At 39.2% G+C, this 16,936-nt stretch overlaps 1 protein-coding gene across 1 annotated transcript; it reads right to left on the bottom strand.

Moving 5' to 3' along the window:
* Positions 1-2,308: 2,308 nt before the first annotated feature.
* Positions 2,309-16,683, bottom strand: LOC149302772 (glucoside xylosyltransferase 1-like). Its single transcript, XM_089481976.1, has 9 exons — positions 16,430-16,683; positions 15,491-15,583; positions 10,739-10,913; positions 8,966-9,091; positions 8,293-8,544; positions 7,625-7,748; positions 7,002-7,174; positions 3,697-3,835; positions 2,309-2,352 (listed from the first exon to the last, which is right to left on the bottom strand). Exons 1-9 carry the CDS (start codon positions 16,681-16,683, stop codon positions 2,309-2,311), a joined length of 1,380 nt encoding a protein of 459 aa, XP_089338102.1.
* Positions 16,684-16,936: the final 253 nt, after the last annotated feature.

The following is a 16,936-nucleotide window of genomic DNA, read 5'->3' as shown; positions in this document are numbered from 1 at the left end:
TACTACTCCTGGCTATTCTTCAGCTCCGCTTCTTGGTCTTCTCCCAGCTCTGCACTGCATTATCATGGCCTCTTGAGTGTGGTTTCCAAGGAGGAGTGGGTGAGGGTAGGAGAATGCCCGTAGTGTGTGCAGAGGCTCTGCCCTGTTGCATAAGTACATAGAAGAGGCCAGCATAATGCCCAAGAGGACCAGGAAAGGAAGAAGAACAAGAAGGGCTGGAGAGAAGGTGAAGTGGTTGTCGTTGAAGGTAGGTAGACATTGAGAGAGCATAAGAGAAAGTTAATGAATGAGTGACGTTAAAAAAAAGTCCTATTAACTTAATCCAAACCGAAGGGCAGGAAGCGATCTTCGTTGTCAGAAAACTAATGGACAAAAATGAAACAAAAATTCTGAATCCTTTCCGTCTCATGCGCACAAGTCTAAGCATTTTAACTACTCATCTGATAGTAGTTAGTATATCAGCTTGACATTTCTCCCCTCTGCAAAGCCTTTATACATCTAAACTGATGGTATCCTCACCAGGGTTCCAGAGTAATATTTCTCTTACAGGGACACATTGCAACATGTAATCCCATATCACTCGAAGGGTAATATTATTCGCTCTCGTCTCAATAAAATGAAAAACTCCCATTTCAGATAATTAGTGTTCACTGACAATCGAGCAGCTTTGGCATTTATGGAAGAACTCCCTTAGGTTCTTATTCTATAAACAGCGGTAACTGCCAGCAGTTATTTAATGACTGTAGCCTTTTATGGAATAACTTACTAGGAGTTCTGACAAAAGATAAATAGTTTTCCATGAATCCCCATAGCATATATAAAATAGGGTCACGTGGCTAAGGCATGTATTAGAAGACTGATATATGTCAATAAAAAAAATGTTTACAATTTCCAGGTTCAGACTACAAAGTAGTGAGGTGCAGAACAATATGAAAATTAGCCAACTTAGAGCATCAATAACTTCATTATGCAGTGCCATAGCATTACAAAGATAATTACGACCTGAACAGCTGCATGTACTGCTGAGGGTTGATTAGGCCAAACAGTGAAGATGCTTGTGTTAGCGCAGATATGTGTTTACTATGCACACAACTCATTATCGAGACATCAGGTGGTTGATTTCACAAAAGGCTCTCCATGTACTTGCCTGGTGAACATACCGCACTTCTAGCTTCCGTCAATCTCTATCGCTGTTGACGCTTTGCGAAGACGAAACGGCATGTTGTAAGGTGTCCCTGTAGAACCGTCACCTACTGACTTCGGGCAGTCACTGCACTATCACACAATGCTGTCTTAATGCATTTCTACAGTAGAACTAAAAAGTTCTTATGAAATGCAATGAAACATGAAAAATCTTTTAATATGGCACTGCTCACAGCTGGGAGTATATAGATGAACTATAATTTGGAGAGGGCATGTTCGAGATATTGGAGGGTCTTCTGAAATCTGAAAATACTTGCCAGTGACAGCTGCTACCCAAGGCAAAATTTAATATTATACACTTGAATAAAACATTATGCCGTGCAGGGAACCAACCGGATATATGCTAGATGAGGAACAGTGCTTGAAAGCAATTTTTATAAATAAGAACAGAAGCATGAAATGGACTATTTGAAAAGTGCCTTGGTGACGATCTGTAGACATTAACAAAATATAAATAGGTCAAACACTATCGCTTGGTTACAGCAAATAAACGCATTCAAGTTTTCTAAAGATTGGATAGTGAATATCAAAACACAAAGATGCAAATAAACAAAAACAAATCTTACATTTATTCAAAGAGTAAAACATATCTTTAGGGGAGATATAAAACTTCATCCACATAAAGTTTACAGCGAGCTAATATATCCACGTAAGCATGGCTGCTTAAAAATACAAACAAAAAAACAAAACAAGAAAAAAAATGAAAAGCATCTTTGGTAGTATTAAAGCTACACATGCCCATTAGTGTATCCACATGGATATATGCACACATATGTGTGTATTTATATCAGACACACACACAAATATATATATTTGCACTAGCAAATCAGACCAGGCAATCCATGACATTTAAATGCCTTTCTGAATCCAACTTTCTCTGTTAACCCAGAGATACAATGTATACTGGTAAGTGCATTTGTTATGAATTTATTATGCCAGTGTAGCCATGGGACAGAGAGTGAGTTACAGGAGCATAAGAGGCATTAGGCTAAAGATTTCCAGTAAGAATGTGCATCTTCACAGTGCCACGGTCATCCAGTGGTACTAAAAGTAGCATTATACCACCGGGGCCACTTAGTTGTAAAGCACATCTCAGCGCCAGAATTTACATCCCAAACTCGTAACCAAGATTTAGAACAAGGCGCCCTTACATATTAAAAACAAATATTCTCAAGAGGTTATAGAAACATTTTCTAGAAAGTTTTAGCCTTGGCAGAGTGGATTTATATTTCAGGTCTGTATCCTTATTTAACACAATCAGGGAAATTAACAATTATTCCAGAATTCCCAGGATATTCTAGCATTTTAACAGAATATGTACAATCTAAAAATAATGGACTTTTGTAGTACATTATGCTACTTATAATGTGCATTTAAGCTAAATAATATGATTGTCAGAAACCCACAAAAGTAAAATAAGGCACATAGATAATACAGAATGGTTAAAAAGAAACATAACATGTAAACAACTTTCACATTTAAAAAGAGAATTTGTCCTAGAACATCTAGCCTGGATAAAAGTGTGCTTTGTGTAAATCGTGTTTCTTTAACCATCTCAATAGTGTCTATTCACTAAAGGGAGAGATGTGGATTCAACGTCCCCACTTCACTATTCATTATAAGTAGCCAACACAAGCAAGATTCTCTTGCGAGAATGGCTTAGCGGGTCCTGTATAATGCATACTTTACTCTAGGAAGACACTTTGAAGAAATCTCATTGATTCAACTGTGTATTATACAGGACCAACCAAGCTCTTCCAGCAATGATGATTACTGGGGATGGTCCTTCATTATGAATAGTTAATTCAAGGAGCTAAAACACCACTCTCCTCCAAGAAAAACCTCTCCCTTTAGTGAAGGTACCAACCTGTAATTGGTTTGCAATAAAATGTTTATGAACAAGGACATATCGTGATTCAAAGTAGTATAGGATAGTGTTAGACCACACAATAAAAAAAACCATAGCTGATCAGATATACCCTACCTAAGTATCAATAGGTCTGCACCCCCACCCCCCAAAAAACAGCATTTTAGTAGTATTCCATAGACAGAGAAATACAAAATGGCACCAGCAGGTATTCACCGTGAATTTACATGAATTGGAGATTACATCTACCATTTGGTAGACATAGGGACAAAAAACATCTCTAGGATGATTTCTTAATGCTTTAAGATAAAAATATACTATGTGCACTGTTTGGCTTAAATACAAGCTACAAAACATTAGATATTGTAAAAAAAACACTGGCACTTTTATAAACTACAATGGCTCATAATGCAGGTATTATAGAAGCACAGCAGGCCATTTTCAAAGCGTTTCTTCATTTCCGATGTACTGGCACATTAGATGCCAGAAGAAAATGTTACACAGAGTAGCGTGTCTTCCGAATGCAAGTATACGATGATTTCAATCCATGTTCCTTTGTGCAGTTTTCTTTAATTAACATCATATAAAGCATTCCAGAAGGCATCACCTTCCATTTGATTTCCTTGTATAGAAATCTTCAATGCTCTTTGTCAGCTGCTTAGTGAAGAGTTTATGTATCCTGCCACAGTAGGTGTGAATAGTGTTTTGCAGTTCCAGTTCTAATGGATATAATAAGGAGCGGATCAGATCATCTTCAAATGAATACTGTGAAAAGATGATAAAAGAGGAGATATCATTTATAAGAAGTAATGTTTCTCTAAATATTGTACAAGAATAAATGACTTTCAGATTCTAATAATAATAATAATAATAATAATAATAATAATAATAATAATAATAAGTACAACACAGTAGTGAGTAATAGGTTTGTTTTTGGAGTATCATTTGCAAGCTTTAATATTTGTTCAAAACTGCTCCACATAAACTGGTCATTTTTGTAATCCGACACACGTCAGGTGCAGAAAACACGAAGGGGAAATCCAGAGATGAAAAGTGGGATGCAGAAAAGTGTCGTTTACTGTGATCATACTTTTTATACATATAAAGCTAAACACAGTAGGTGACGGAACAGTAATTGGGGAGATCTGCAAGCGCATGTACTGTCCATCAAGTTCACACGCTAGATGAAGATATCGCATACAGGAGTTAAACAAGGAAACATTAAAGATGGAACACACAGGCGAGATCAGATGTGTGCCGAGACGCAGACAGGGCTGATTACTTCCTCTGAGTATTTGCAGGGAGTGAAGGAGAAAGCATTTTATGGAAACATTTTCTGACAGTGCAATGTAATCTCACAGCCCCAAAAGTACCCTTTTTCATTTTTACTTCGACATGACAGCCAGTTATATAGCGCTATTAAGATATAGTATTGATTTTTGAAGGTTATATACAAGGCAGCCTTTTACATTACAATGAGCACAAACACAGCTCTTTACAACTCTTTGATGGGTTTCAATGTAATAAATTGTTTATGGGAAGGCTCATCTGTAGGCTGAAAGAAAGAAATTAGATCGGCTTAGCTGAAAACCTTGCATATGTTTCAGGTAAAGACCTCTACAAAAGTTGGCAAATAACCTAAGTTAGAATAGTACTCCCAAAGGGAATCCGTTTAGAATGACAGGCGATTCCCTACATTAGTCTACCAAAGAAATAGGCAGGTGAGGGAAAAGAATAAAAGGTCAAAGAATGGGGAAGGGGTGGGGAATAACATCTATAGCATATGTTTATGTCCTTGTCACAGTAGATTTTGTATCCTAGTATGAGATATTGTCCTTAGCATAAAAGACAGATTCGGATTTATTAAGGAATCCAACTTGCCTTACACATCTGGGTGTGAGTTGCGACACAGTTAGATGGGAAACTCTTCCCGCGTGAAGCAAGAGCCTGGGCAGGAAAAGAGTTTCTGAGCACCACAGCGGTAGGCTGCAGGCCGGCGTTAGGTGGCCATCGGGCAACCCCTGATGAGTCGGGCCACCCAGGATGGACGAAGGTCGTTACCCGCTCCAAATGTGAAAGGTTTAGCAGGTTGGTGCGCATGCAGCTAAACTTCCAATCTGTTATGTAGCACTTGTCTGGGTAGCAAATTTAGATTACTTTGTGAGAAATTCAGGCTTGCAGCACAATTAGACCCCCCCTCCCCCACTAAGGTCTTGCTTTCTTCCTCTGTATTGGTAATGATATTGGTTCTGGAAAGATGCACATACAGGCTAGGAGGCAGGTGTAAGACTGGCACAGACAGTGAGACATACTTGACAGTAAGAATTTGTAAGTAATTTTTTAAACAAGTGGGGGGGGGACCCCTGAACAGAGTATTAAATTAGTAAATTTACAAGCAAATACATTCTTATGCTACATCAATCTTACACTCTAAGACCTAGTACAACTTACTTTATATGACCAAAGCTATGAGGACACCCCTCCTAACTATTGAGTTCACCTGTTTCAGTCACACAAATTCCTGGCTCAACTCTTACCTTCTTGGCCGTACTTGCTCTTCTTCCCTACCTATTTGTTAGTGTTCCCCAGGGCTCAGGTCCTGGGTCTCTACACCTCTTCCCTCAGAACAGTTATTTTTTTTGTTTGGCTTCCATGGCGATGTGTATGCAGATAACACCCTAATCTATAGCTCCTCTCCTGACCTTTCAACCTCTCTAACTCATCCCACAGACTGTCTTTCTGGAATTGTATCATGGGCGGCGTTTCATTACCTAAAGCTCAACATCTTGGTGTCATATTTTACTCTGCTCTCTCCTTCATCCCTCAGCAAATCATGTCACCTTCACCTGAAAAACATCTCCCGACCTCAGCCATTCCTCACACAAGAAACAACCAAAATACTAATCCACTCCCTTGTGATATCCTGTCTACTAACTGGTCTACCACCTTTCACCGCTCCAATCCATCCACAACACTGCAGACAGATGAGTCTCTCTCTGCCAGGGTCCCTAGTCTGCTGCTCCACTGTGTCAGTCGCTCCGTTGGCTCCCCATACCCTTCATAATCAAATTGAAACTTCTGACCCTGGCCTACACAGCCCTTAACAACTCTGCACCCCAACATCTCAACTCTCATGACCTGAGACTGTGGAGCATTAGAAACATGTTTTCTGGAGTGATGATTCACACTTCACTGCCTGTCTGATGGCTGAATCTGGGTTTGGTGGATGCCATGAGATAGTGCCTACTGTAAAGTTTGGTGGAGGAGGGATAACTGTATGGAGCTGTTTTTCAGGGGTTGGCCTATGCCCCTTTACTTCCAGTGAAGGGAACTCTTAATACATCAGCATGTCAAGACATTTTGAACAATGCTATGCTTTCAACTTAGTGGTACCAGTTTGGGGAAGACCCTTTTCTATTCCAGCATTACTGTGTCCCAGTAGACATAGCAAGGTTCATTGAATACATGGATTAGGCAAGTTTGGTGTGGAAGAACTCGAGTGGCCTGCATAGAGCCCTGAACTTCACCCCAATGAACACCTTTGGGATGAACTGGAATGTAGATTGTGAGCCAGGCCTTCTCATCCAACATTAGTGCCTGACCTCAAACACACTCTTTTGGCCATATGGGCAAAGATTCCCTCAGACACACACTAAAATTTTATGGAAAGCCTTCACAGAAGAGAGTAGAGTCGAACTTTATATCACATGCCCATGGTTTTGGAATGGCATCAAACAAGCTCACATAGATGCAATGGTCAGGTGCCCACATACTTTTGGTCATATAGCGTATTTAACCTATCACAGGAGGATATATTAAAGTCCTTAACCAACTCATTGGATCGCATCTCTGCTTGGCTACTGAACTGCGCACATTGTGGCATAAAGCAGATCATACCATGAATTAGAGAAGTTAGTACATAGTGCCTTACATTTTGGATTGCTTCATAGACAGCTCTGAAAGCTGGCTGTTTATTGTCATGGTACACCCCTCTGTTTCCATGGAGAACAAAGATGCCATCTTCCTCTGCTTCGTGGCAATTGCTTCCATAAATACAATGATCGGGACGATAATTCCATTGACAGGGGAATATGAAAAGGCTTTCTATTGGTTGGAAGCGAGAGGGAAAACAATTATGTCACCACTGTTCCACATTAACCCGAATCAAACATACACAACCTCCTACTGTCGTATTTGTAGGAGTAAGTCACTGCAGAAAGATACAATGATTGGTTACTGGAGCACAATTCACTGGTTCTAAAACCAGTGCTACGTACATGTGCCTTCTGGTCTATTACTGGAGTCTACCAATTAAAGCCACTTAAAATGTAAAAAAAAAAGTATATTGAGGAGGGGGGGTAGTATCCGGAAGATGTTCTAACTAAAAGGTGGGAGATGTGATGGGGAAGGCTTGTTCTCTTTGTGTAGAAAAGACATGCTGCTTTCTCTTTAATCCTCTTATTTTTTGTTTTCATGTTTTAGGTGTTTGTGCTGAAAATTTTGAAAAACAGAATAAAAAATTATATGGACAAAAACAAAATATTAGTCACTTACCTGGATTTTGGGAAAATATTATATTTAGCAGATCTTGGTCACCCCACGTAATATTTAACTTATATTTTTTAAGCAATGGCATGAGTATATCTTCCCAACGTAAAAGTGCGGTTGTCATGTCATTCTAAAACAAAGCACACATATATTACTAGTCTCCTCTACGTTAGTCAAAAGAGACACCTGCTGGTGATAGATATGTACTGCACCCTTTGCTCACAAAGCTACAGGGCCAGGGGAAGCAAACGATAGCTTTACAGTCTGACTGTTCAAAGGATTGCTAAGAGTAATGGGAGTTGTAATTAAGTAACATTTGAAATGCTCCCTATTATCAAGACGTCAGACTGAAAATTTTAACGTAAAAGCATAAAAAATCCACATGGATATAGTTAACAAAAAAACCCAAAAAACTGTACTGCTGATTTTTTTAATTTTTTTTCTTTAACATACCTTTTCGGGTGAACTGTAATAATTAAATACAGGAAAATGATTTGAATGAGTATTTTTCTGTGTTTCACGTTACCATAATACATTTTTAAAATATTCTACCCACCTCTTGCTTTACAGAAAAAGTTCCAGTACTAAAGGAGTCACAAGATCTAAAAGAGCTTTATAGGTCCTCCGATGGCATGATATAGGAGCATACATGAGAGAAAGAAAAATGAACCTACCTTGAAATATTTCCTCCTTATACGAGTCACATTCATTAGCATAACACCTGAATTAATGCCAGTTTTTCCATAATAAGGGTGCCTGGCAAAACGATTATACCACCCAATGCGTGGTTCTTCATGTTCCGGAGCCATAGCAGCAATCTGTGTGGCATTAAAATTATTCAGAAAGGACCAAAGGTCATCCACTGGGCGCAAAAAAAGGATGTCTGTGTCAACGTACAAAAGAGAATCCACTTCATTGAGGATCAGCTACAACCAAAAAAAAAAAACGAAAAAAAAAAACTACCGTGAGTTGGAACAAAAAGTACAAATTTTTTATTTACATTTTAAAGCTATACTTTGCTCAAGCATCTGTCTTATAAGATGTTTAATACATTTTCAATCTTACTACTAAACTCTGTTGGTAGCTGATCGTTCGAGAAAACTATAGTAACAGCTTCATCAATTAGTGAAAATGTAGGCAGCTAGCATGCATGTTACGGAGTGGGATGGAGGGTAAGATACAATGCTAATCAATGTCAGCGGGGTCGGGGTTACAATTGATTGTCTACCATGCCTACCGATAAATAGATCTTTATAATGTTGTCTTACACATAATAAAAGCAGAAGCACAAAATTGAATGAAAGGACACAAGGCCACTTATATGAATGAAAGTGAATGAATACTAACCGGTAAGAAAAGTCTTTGCGATGCACAAGGCTTAAACAGTTTCCTCCACTCTGCAGCATTCTCCTTAGGAAAGGTAATCGGGTACAGAGAAAACTTGAACTTGCTCGGAAATGTCCAACTATTAAGCTGTAAGAGGAAAAAACACAAAGAAGGAGGTTTTGTTACTATAAAGTGTATTTTCCCTTAATCCATGTGGCAGCAGGACTACAGGGACTTCTGTCCGTCTTGTCAGGACAAAAGCCAGATCTACGTCAAAAGATACGCCATGAGTATTTAGGAGACTCTTTAAAACAAGGGCAATGTAAAGAGCTGCTTGTATGAGTAAGTGTTAGGTACTCACAACCTGCTTTGTATGACCAAATACACCTTATCCCTAGAAACCTCCACATTCAAGGGTGCTTTATATGAATTGTTAATTCATATTTATAGCAGATGTGAGCTGCAACAGCACTTGATGTCTAGGCGATTAAATCACAACACTGTTGGTTGGAATGTGTCAATATTGGGAACCAGAGAGTCATCTTGGGTTCACAGAAAAATCTCTACTATTGGAGGTTTCCCTATGCCATTTGTTGAACAAAGAAACAAAAAATGCTGTTTGTGTCCAAAAAGACAGCTGTTGCTTTTTCCTTGCAGAGGAACCTAAAGTGGGATAGCTATGCAATCTTTTTGCCATCAAATCTATTTCCCATTGTGGCCCTAATGTGTAAACAAGCATCATCAAATCTCTTTTCTCAAGACAATGGACTACAGAAAAGACTAACACCATCTTGAAATGCTCTTACCACACAACTTTAAGATCCAAAAATGAACAAAAAAGTAGTCTGGTTTTGTACTCCGTAGAACGGCACCCATTCGAGGTATGGTTTGTGCAGCAGTTCTTGTATTGCATGGTCCAAAGCCCACTGATACATACATACTATAGTCTGAAACACTGTCTTCTATTCTGAAAAGACGGCATTCACCCGCAAGGAGTTAAGCTCACCTCCAGTCAAAAAAAAGTTCACCTCTGTCCTGAAAGAAACGCCTTTCGATTGGCTTGTACCTGACGGACTGGAGACTATCTTGTCCTCTGGTAACGTTACGTTTTATTCTTCTGACCTGCAAGATTTCCTGGAATGTTTTAATGTCTGCTCCAATCCTGATGGGAGACCTTGTCGCTATTAGCCAATTTTTGAGTCGGAACTAAAAATAAAAGTAGAGATAGACCCTCTTCGGTGCTAATGGCATGGTCAAAAATGGTACCCGTGTTCCAAAAGGCAAAAGGCTAAACTGAAAATAAAGCCCTGCCAACTGACTCAAAGTCACTGAACTTTGTGCTGTGCAGTGAAGGTTAAAGCTTTGGCTCTGTCTCAGAAGCAGCCCTCATAATAAAAAAAGTGTCAGCCTTTGACACAAGTGCTTGAAAATCGGTAGTTTCAAAACATATTTAGCAGGTATCAGCACACACACATTTGGGTGCAAGATGTGTTTGGCAGGCTGCACTTTTCACTGCCACATATTGATAATTATATGTGAAATGTGTACATATGTGTGAAATTCTGCTAATTTAATTTACATGCCAGAAGAGTTAAACAGTAAGTCAAAATGTGTGCACAATCACGCCCTTCTGTTTCTCTGTCAGATCACAAGTCTTTTTATGAAAACTTCTACATTTATACACCATATAAAAGCATAAAGGGACTCCACAGAATTCTCTTTATATTTTTGCTGTGCCACCCGGCTATTTGCAGAAGGGAAAAAAAAAAAAAACACACATTTTAGACTACTTACAATAGTTTTGAAATCATTGTGCAATTGATCTTCTGCAAAAATGTGGAAGTTAAGCGCTTTTTTACTAAAAAGAAGTGCAGATTTCAGCATCGTAACAGTCTCTGCCAATCGATCGCCACACGCAACGACGGCCAAATGCATTGAGTTGGTAACATCTTCGGTGGGAACGTGCAATCTGTCAAGTCAAGACATTAGATGTTTAATGTTAGAGAGTCAGAAACATTAAAGTAGGTTCTTCAAAGACATTTTGGAGCACAATTGGTTTTACAAATGCATTACAAATTAGGCGCGTGGTCTTTACGCAGCCATTGCGTATTCATGTATAATACTCGAGGTATTTTTCTTAAGAAACCAAATCGTTCTGTTTTCAGAGCTCATAAGATCGAGACGCATCTCCTGTGTTACCAACCCTATTACATCCGTGTTACCTTTTGTACCCGCAGAGGACATCATGTCCAGTAACACACCTTAAGTATACCCAACTTAAAAGTGTATACATATACATACATACACAATTGCCACTGATGCCCTCACTAAGCAAATGTGGAAACGTTGCGCACAAAGGAGATGCAGGTGAATATAATAAAACAATTGCCTAACCACGTGTAGTACAGTGATATGTAGAATATTTAGTAAATAAAGACCTGGCCCTATATATGGCCATCCACTTGTGTGTTAAAAACACATTAAATCTATTCAAATGTGAGTGTATAATACTGGCCACTGGGGGGCACCATTTCACCGTTTCTGTGCTTAACCCCTTCAATCCCCTATAGACGTATCGGGACGTCCAAAAAACCCCTATGGACGCACCGGTGCGTCTAGCCCTTTGTGCAGTGTCAGGGACACATCCCTGCCGCTGCACGGGAGACCAGGCTGTCGTTTGACAGCCTGGACTCCCCCCTGGCAGCAGAAGCCGGCGTCGCCCCAAATGAAACATAGGTCTACTAAAGCAAAATGTGAAAATTTCACGTTTGGAATCAATAATGCGCATGGTCCCGTTTGTGCCCTGTAATGTCCAGAAAACCACAAAAAAAACTAGGCATGTGGGGTATTTCCGTAATCAGGAGAGGCGGCTGAACAATTTAGGATAGATTTCTCTGCCGTAACACATACCCTGTACAAAAAATCCTAAGAATACTACAAAATACTAAGACGCGTTGGTGAAAAAAGTGCAGGAACTAATTTCTGTGGCCACCTTTGACAGTGATTGGTGGCCAAACACCTGCATGTAGAATGCCCAAATACCCCTGATAGGATAGCCTGGATTGTCTGCTTTACAGAAATATATACCTTTGTGGGTGTTTTTGTTTTATTTGTTTAAAATTAGAGTTGCAGTCCCATCATACCTAATGTAAAAATTTTACGTCTTTGTATAAAGTAATGCACACCTTATAGTATGTTGCCTATATGTGCTGGAAAAATATGGAAAATCTATATAAATTAGGTATTTCTGAAATCAGGACACCTGAATTGATAAATCTGGATGGAATTTTCTGTCTCTACCTAATTTTGTGAGGATTCAGAGGGAAAATGTAAAAAAACTTAGCTAGTTTTTACTAAATTTCTCATTTTAAATTTTCAGCTAATCATCCAACTATGGTATCAAAAGAAAGCTCTATCTCTCCTTGAAAAAACAATATATAGTTTATATCAGGGGTTCTCAAACTGCGGCCCTCCAGCTGCTGCAGGACTACATCTCCCATAATGCTCCTTCAGCTAAGCTGGCTGAGGAGTATGGGAGATGTAGTCCTGCAGCAGCTGGAGGGCCGCAGTTTGAGAACCCCTAGTTTATATGGTTACACTATTCACAGGAAAAGAGAATCATCGCTGAACCGACATAGCGCAAATATTGCAAAATTGCTCCAGGCTTTGAGGTACCAAAAACCCCTGGGATTGAAGGGGTTAAATGCATACAAAGTAAATAAAACACAAACAATACATATAAGCACCAGAGCTGGCCTATATAAAACATGTATTTAATGTGGGGAGATTTAACTATATTATATAGGAGGCAGCTATAGAGAAACAAATTATAGAGGGCCAACTAGAGGTTTAGATGTAACGTAAACACTTTAGATAAATGGGTGGTAGATAAATTGAACAGTCTCTAATCAGAAGCCGTAGAGGCTAATAGAGTAAAGGAATTAAAGCAGACATGGAATAGGTATATGGCTATCATGTATCTAAGAGAAGACCAAGGACTGATTAAAGTATGAGTCTTTACATCAGGAAAAATGGGCAGACTAGAATGGTTCTATCTGCCTCTAAATTCTTTGTTTCCATGTTCATCAACACAGGGATCCTGCGGAGCCAGAACACAAGTGGAATATCCAATGTCAGCTGTCTGACAATATCATGTAAACGTTTTAATAAAATAAAGAATAATATTTTATAAACTCATATTCAATGTGTGGGATTTCTCCTTTAAGGAAACGCCGTTATCAAATATTTTAGTTCTCAATCAATTTTGACATGCCAAGCAATAATATATTTGAAGAAGAATGATTAAGTCAATACTAAGATGTCCACCCACAGGATTCTAATTTTTTAGGATTAATGCCTTCAAAGATTTGTCAAGAGCTGCCACAGGTGTTAAATATCAAAAAGAAGAGTAAAGTGAATAGAATGTGACAGTATTGAGTAAGAAAATCAATCCCAAACCCATTAGCCAGAGTAAGTTCTGTCACCTTAACACAAACCTGAGTGCCAAACTATCTTATGCTATTTCACTTACATTTATGAAGCCATATTAAACACATTGCATTACTTTACCCAAATCCACCTAGGAGAAAAGTAATGTGCTGCCAAGCTTTAGCGAACTAAGTTCATCACAGTTAAATTTGCGAATGAATGAATATTAAAAAAGGTGGCCATTTTTGTATTATGATCTTACTGTCATATCGGACAGGGGTGTAGGAGATACACTTATCACTAATTACGTGTCTGATACATTTTCACAAATGTATAAAACATGTGCTTTTACTAAAGAGAGCGGTAGCTCCAGCTAGATTTAAGGAAAAAACACGTTACACTAATGCAGCCCATTGGTAATCATCAATTCTAATATGAAATGCGAAACGTAGACTGATCAACGCAATCATTCATGCGGCTGCTACGGTTATAGCTGCATGCTTAAAAATAATGTGTTGTGCCGACTGATCCACAGTAAACACTTTGTATCAGAACGTGCACTACGGACTCTTCCCACGCTATTGCCTACAGGGTTTGTGTACTACAGAAAAGGTGCATTTAACCTGTATGGGTATTGCCCCTGCGTTGTGTAAAAGAAAGCATTACATACAGTATATAAGTAAGATCTGTCTGCATTGCACGGCCAAAAGCAACCATTAGAAGCATAAGCTGCCAACAGTCTGAATATTTATTTGTAAAGAGCACACCACCGACAGAATGGGTCTTTGGGAAGACAAGGAGTTTCCAAAAAGGGCTCAGCATAATTTAACAGATATTTATTTTTTTTAGTTAGAATTGAAGTTAATACACACTTGATTTCATTTGAGCCATATGTAATTCAGCAGGGGATAATTAGGGGGGGAAAAAACTCAAAAAGATAACAATATGGCATTGCTGTAACTTCTACTTATCTTCTATATCGGTATTTTAAGGTCTCCATCTTTTGTTTCCAAGTTCATTCCAGTCATTAATACTATGCGATATGTCTGGGTTGACCATGATTTTTTAGCCCTGGTCATGCATGTATATGGACAGCAGCAGCTTGGCATCTTTCTGGGTTCCAGAAGCACATTAACCAATATTAAAACACACAATTGGGGGAAGGTGCATACAATTAAAACGTGTTTTAGCTATTTCTAAATACCTACAAAGGCTAGTATCAAACCAAACAAGAGTTTGAGCATCATAAGCTGGATAGACCCTCCGAGAGGGACTGATCACGATCCCCCTTCAATGCTCTTTCCTTGACCCCAGCTACTTGCCTTGCAAGAGATGTGTTACATCTTCTGCTCGACAAAGCGCATGCATGGCATATTCACCTTCAGCTCCAGTGCTGGCTTGCACAAGGGTCCCAGGGTCTAGAATGCCATCACCCTCTCGGGACAAAAACTGGTACAAAGTACAAATAATTCACATTTAGCTACTTACAAAGTACTTTAAGTAATATGCATTCATTGTTGGTAGGGCACCAACGTGTCCCTTTCAATGAGTTAATTTGCTGCATAAAGAAAATAGACATAACTGCATTTGTCCAGAGAAGGAGTTAATACCTTTTATTGAGCTAACATGGAAAAACAGTGAGATGGAACAGACTACATACTAATGAGCAGTCTCCTTTGGTTTCATACTGTTGGACGGTCCGTGCCAGATGGCTTTAGCAAGTGTATCATCTAGTCAATAGCGGATTACAAGAAGATGAAATACATTGTTCCAACAAACCAGATGTTATTACGTTACAATAACTAGAGTGCATTCATACGAGAATATTATGTATGTGGGTTTTTACTAGGTCATTGATGTATTTCTGTGTGTTGTCATTTAGTGGTTGTGACATCATTAAATATCCATAATGTCCAGAGAAGGACACTTCTTTTAAGGGCTTCAGACGTGTTTGTAACTGAGAAGGGTCACTATTATAACAATAAGGTATTTTATACAATCTAAAAGTATGATTTCATAAAGTTAAGCCTAGTAATGGAGCATTAGTCTGCATGTAGTACCTAAAATCCAGGCAGCAATTTTTGGCTATATTGTGTCTGCGGAAACAGCAGGGCCTACCTAAGAGCAGCTTCCCAAAAGCAGTCCTTTCCACATACATCAGTGGGCAGCATCCAATACGGATTCCAGAAAGACCCAGAGAAATCCTTACACCTGACAGGATAAGATACAAAATGTCTGGCTGATTACATGCAGTTTAAACATTTATTACATGCATTGAACCTTGCATACAGGAGTACTTCTACGATGTTAACACAACTCAACACTCAAGCTTTCGGAAAAATCATTCTTAGGGCTTTCCTTTCAATCACATTTGAGGCAAAACAAAACGCAAATAATTGCAACTAGATTCATACTAAAAAATAATAAATGGCACCTAATCAAGTTTTTAATCGAGATGTGGGCAACTTTAATTCACCAGCACCCCTGGCAGGCCAGATTTCACAGAAAATCCCACATATCCAAATGATGGTTAATAATTCTGAATGACGTCAGCATTTTGAGGACCATCTGGGGAGCGGAGCCGTCAGAGATTTCACTGACTGTATAAATATATCCATACACACAGGGGGGACTGTTGGGTCCTATTATTTGTAGGTAGAGTTGTGTTTACAAGCGTGTGAGTTTGAGTGGAGCATCATGGAAGGAAAAACAAAAACAAAATCACATCTTGGGTCTCCTATTGCCACACATCAGAGCCATCACCATTAAAACCATTGCATATCCCTGGGATAATGTCACTGTGAAGGGCTTACATGTATTCTATACATACAGCCAATGGGTATTGAGTCGATCCGGACAAATATACGCACTCATTTACATTAAAATGTCTGCATGAAAACATCAGTGGTGAAAAGAATGCAAGCGTTATGTGTTTCAAAAAGAGCAGGGGGAGAACTACTAGAAAGCATGTTCAATGCTAATTTTACAAAAAGGGACAGTCTAGCTGTGTCTCACTTAAATTAAAATTGTTTGGAGGGATTCATCAGAATCCTCTACCCTCCCAAATCGCCCAATTTCTCTTTCCCTGTCGCCCAACATCTTGCCTTGCAAAGATGAGCTCCCATCCATTTCATCGTTGGCCAAAACCCACTTGAAAGTCGGACAACTGAGGGGGCCACGCTTCTTTTTTCCCCATCAGCTAAACCATGCATATTACAGTACTTAGAAAGCACTTTAATTATTTCTTGGTCGGGTGCATGGAGCCCTAGTGTGACTGGTGGACCCAATGTATAGATCACAGAAAACGTCATACATCGGAAGTTAGAAATCTTCATCTATGTTCTTGTGTGTTTAAAGGGGCACTCAAGCCATCATATACGGTACACTCGAATGCAGAATGAATGTGGTGTCCCCCTCACAAGTGCATAGGGCTGGTTGTGCAGAACCCCCCCCCCCCCCACTATGCATTTTGCTCACACCCTATCTATGTCCCATACATAATATGCGCTTGGCCCGACATCTCCTGCCACATGATATATTTACCGTCAGTCAGCGGTCGCATAG

The sequence above is a fragment of the Sceloporus occidentalis genome, unplaced genomic scaffold, assembly GCF_023333645.1.
Source record: "Sceloporus occidentalis isolate IW3139 unplaced genomic scaffold, rSceOcc1.0.p SCAF_17, whole genome shotgun sequence".
Taxonomy (NCBI): domain Eukaryota; kingdom Metazoa; phylum Chordata; class Lepidosauria; order Squamata; family Phrynosomatidae; genus Sceloporus; species Sceloporus occidentalis.
This window is presented reverse-complemented; position numbering and strand designations above follow the sequence as displayed.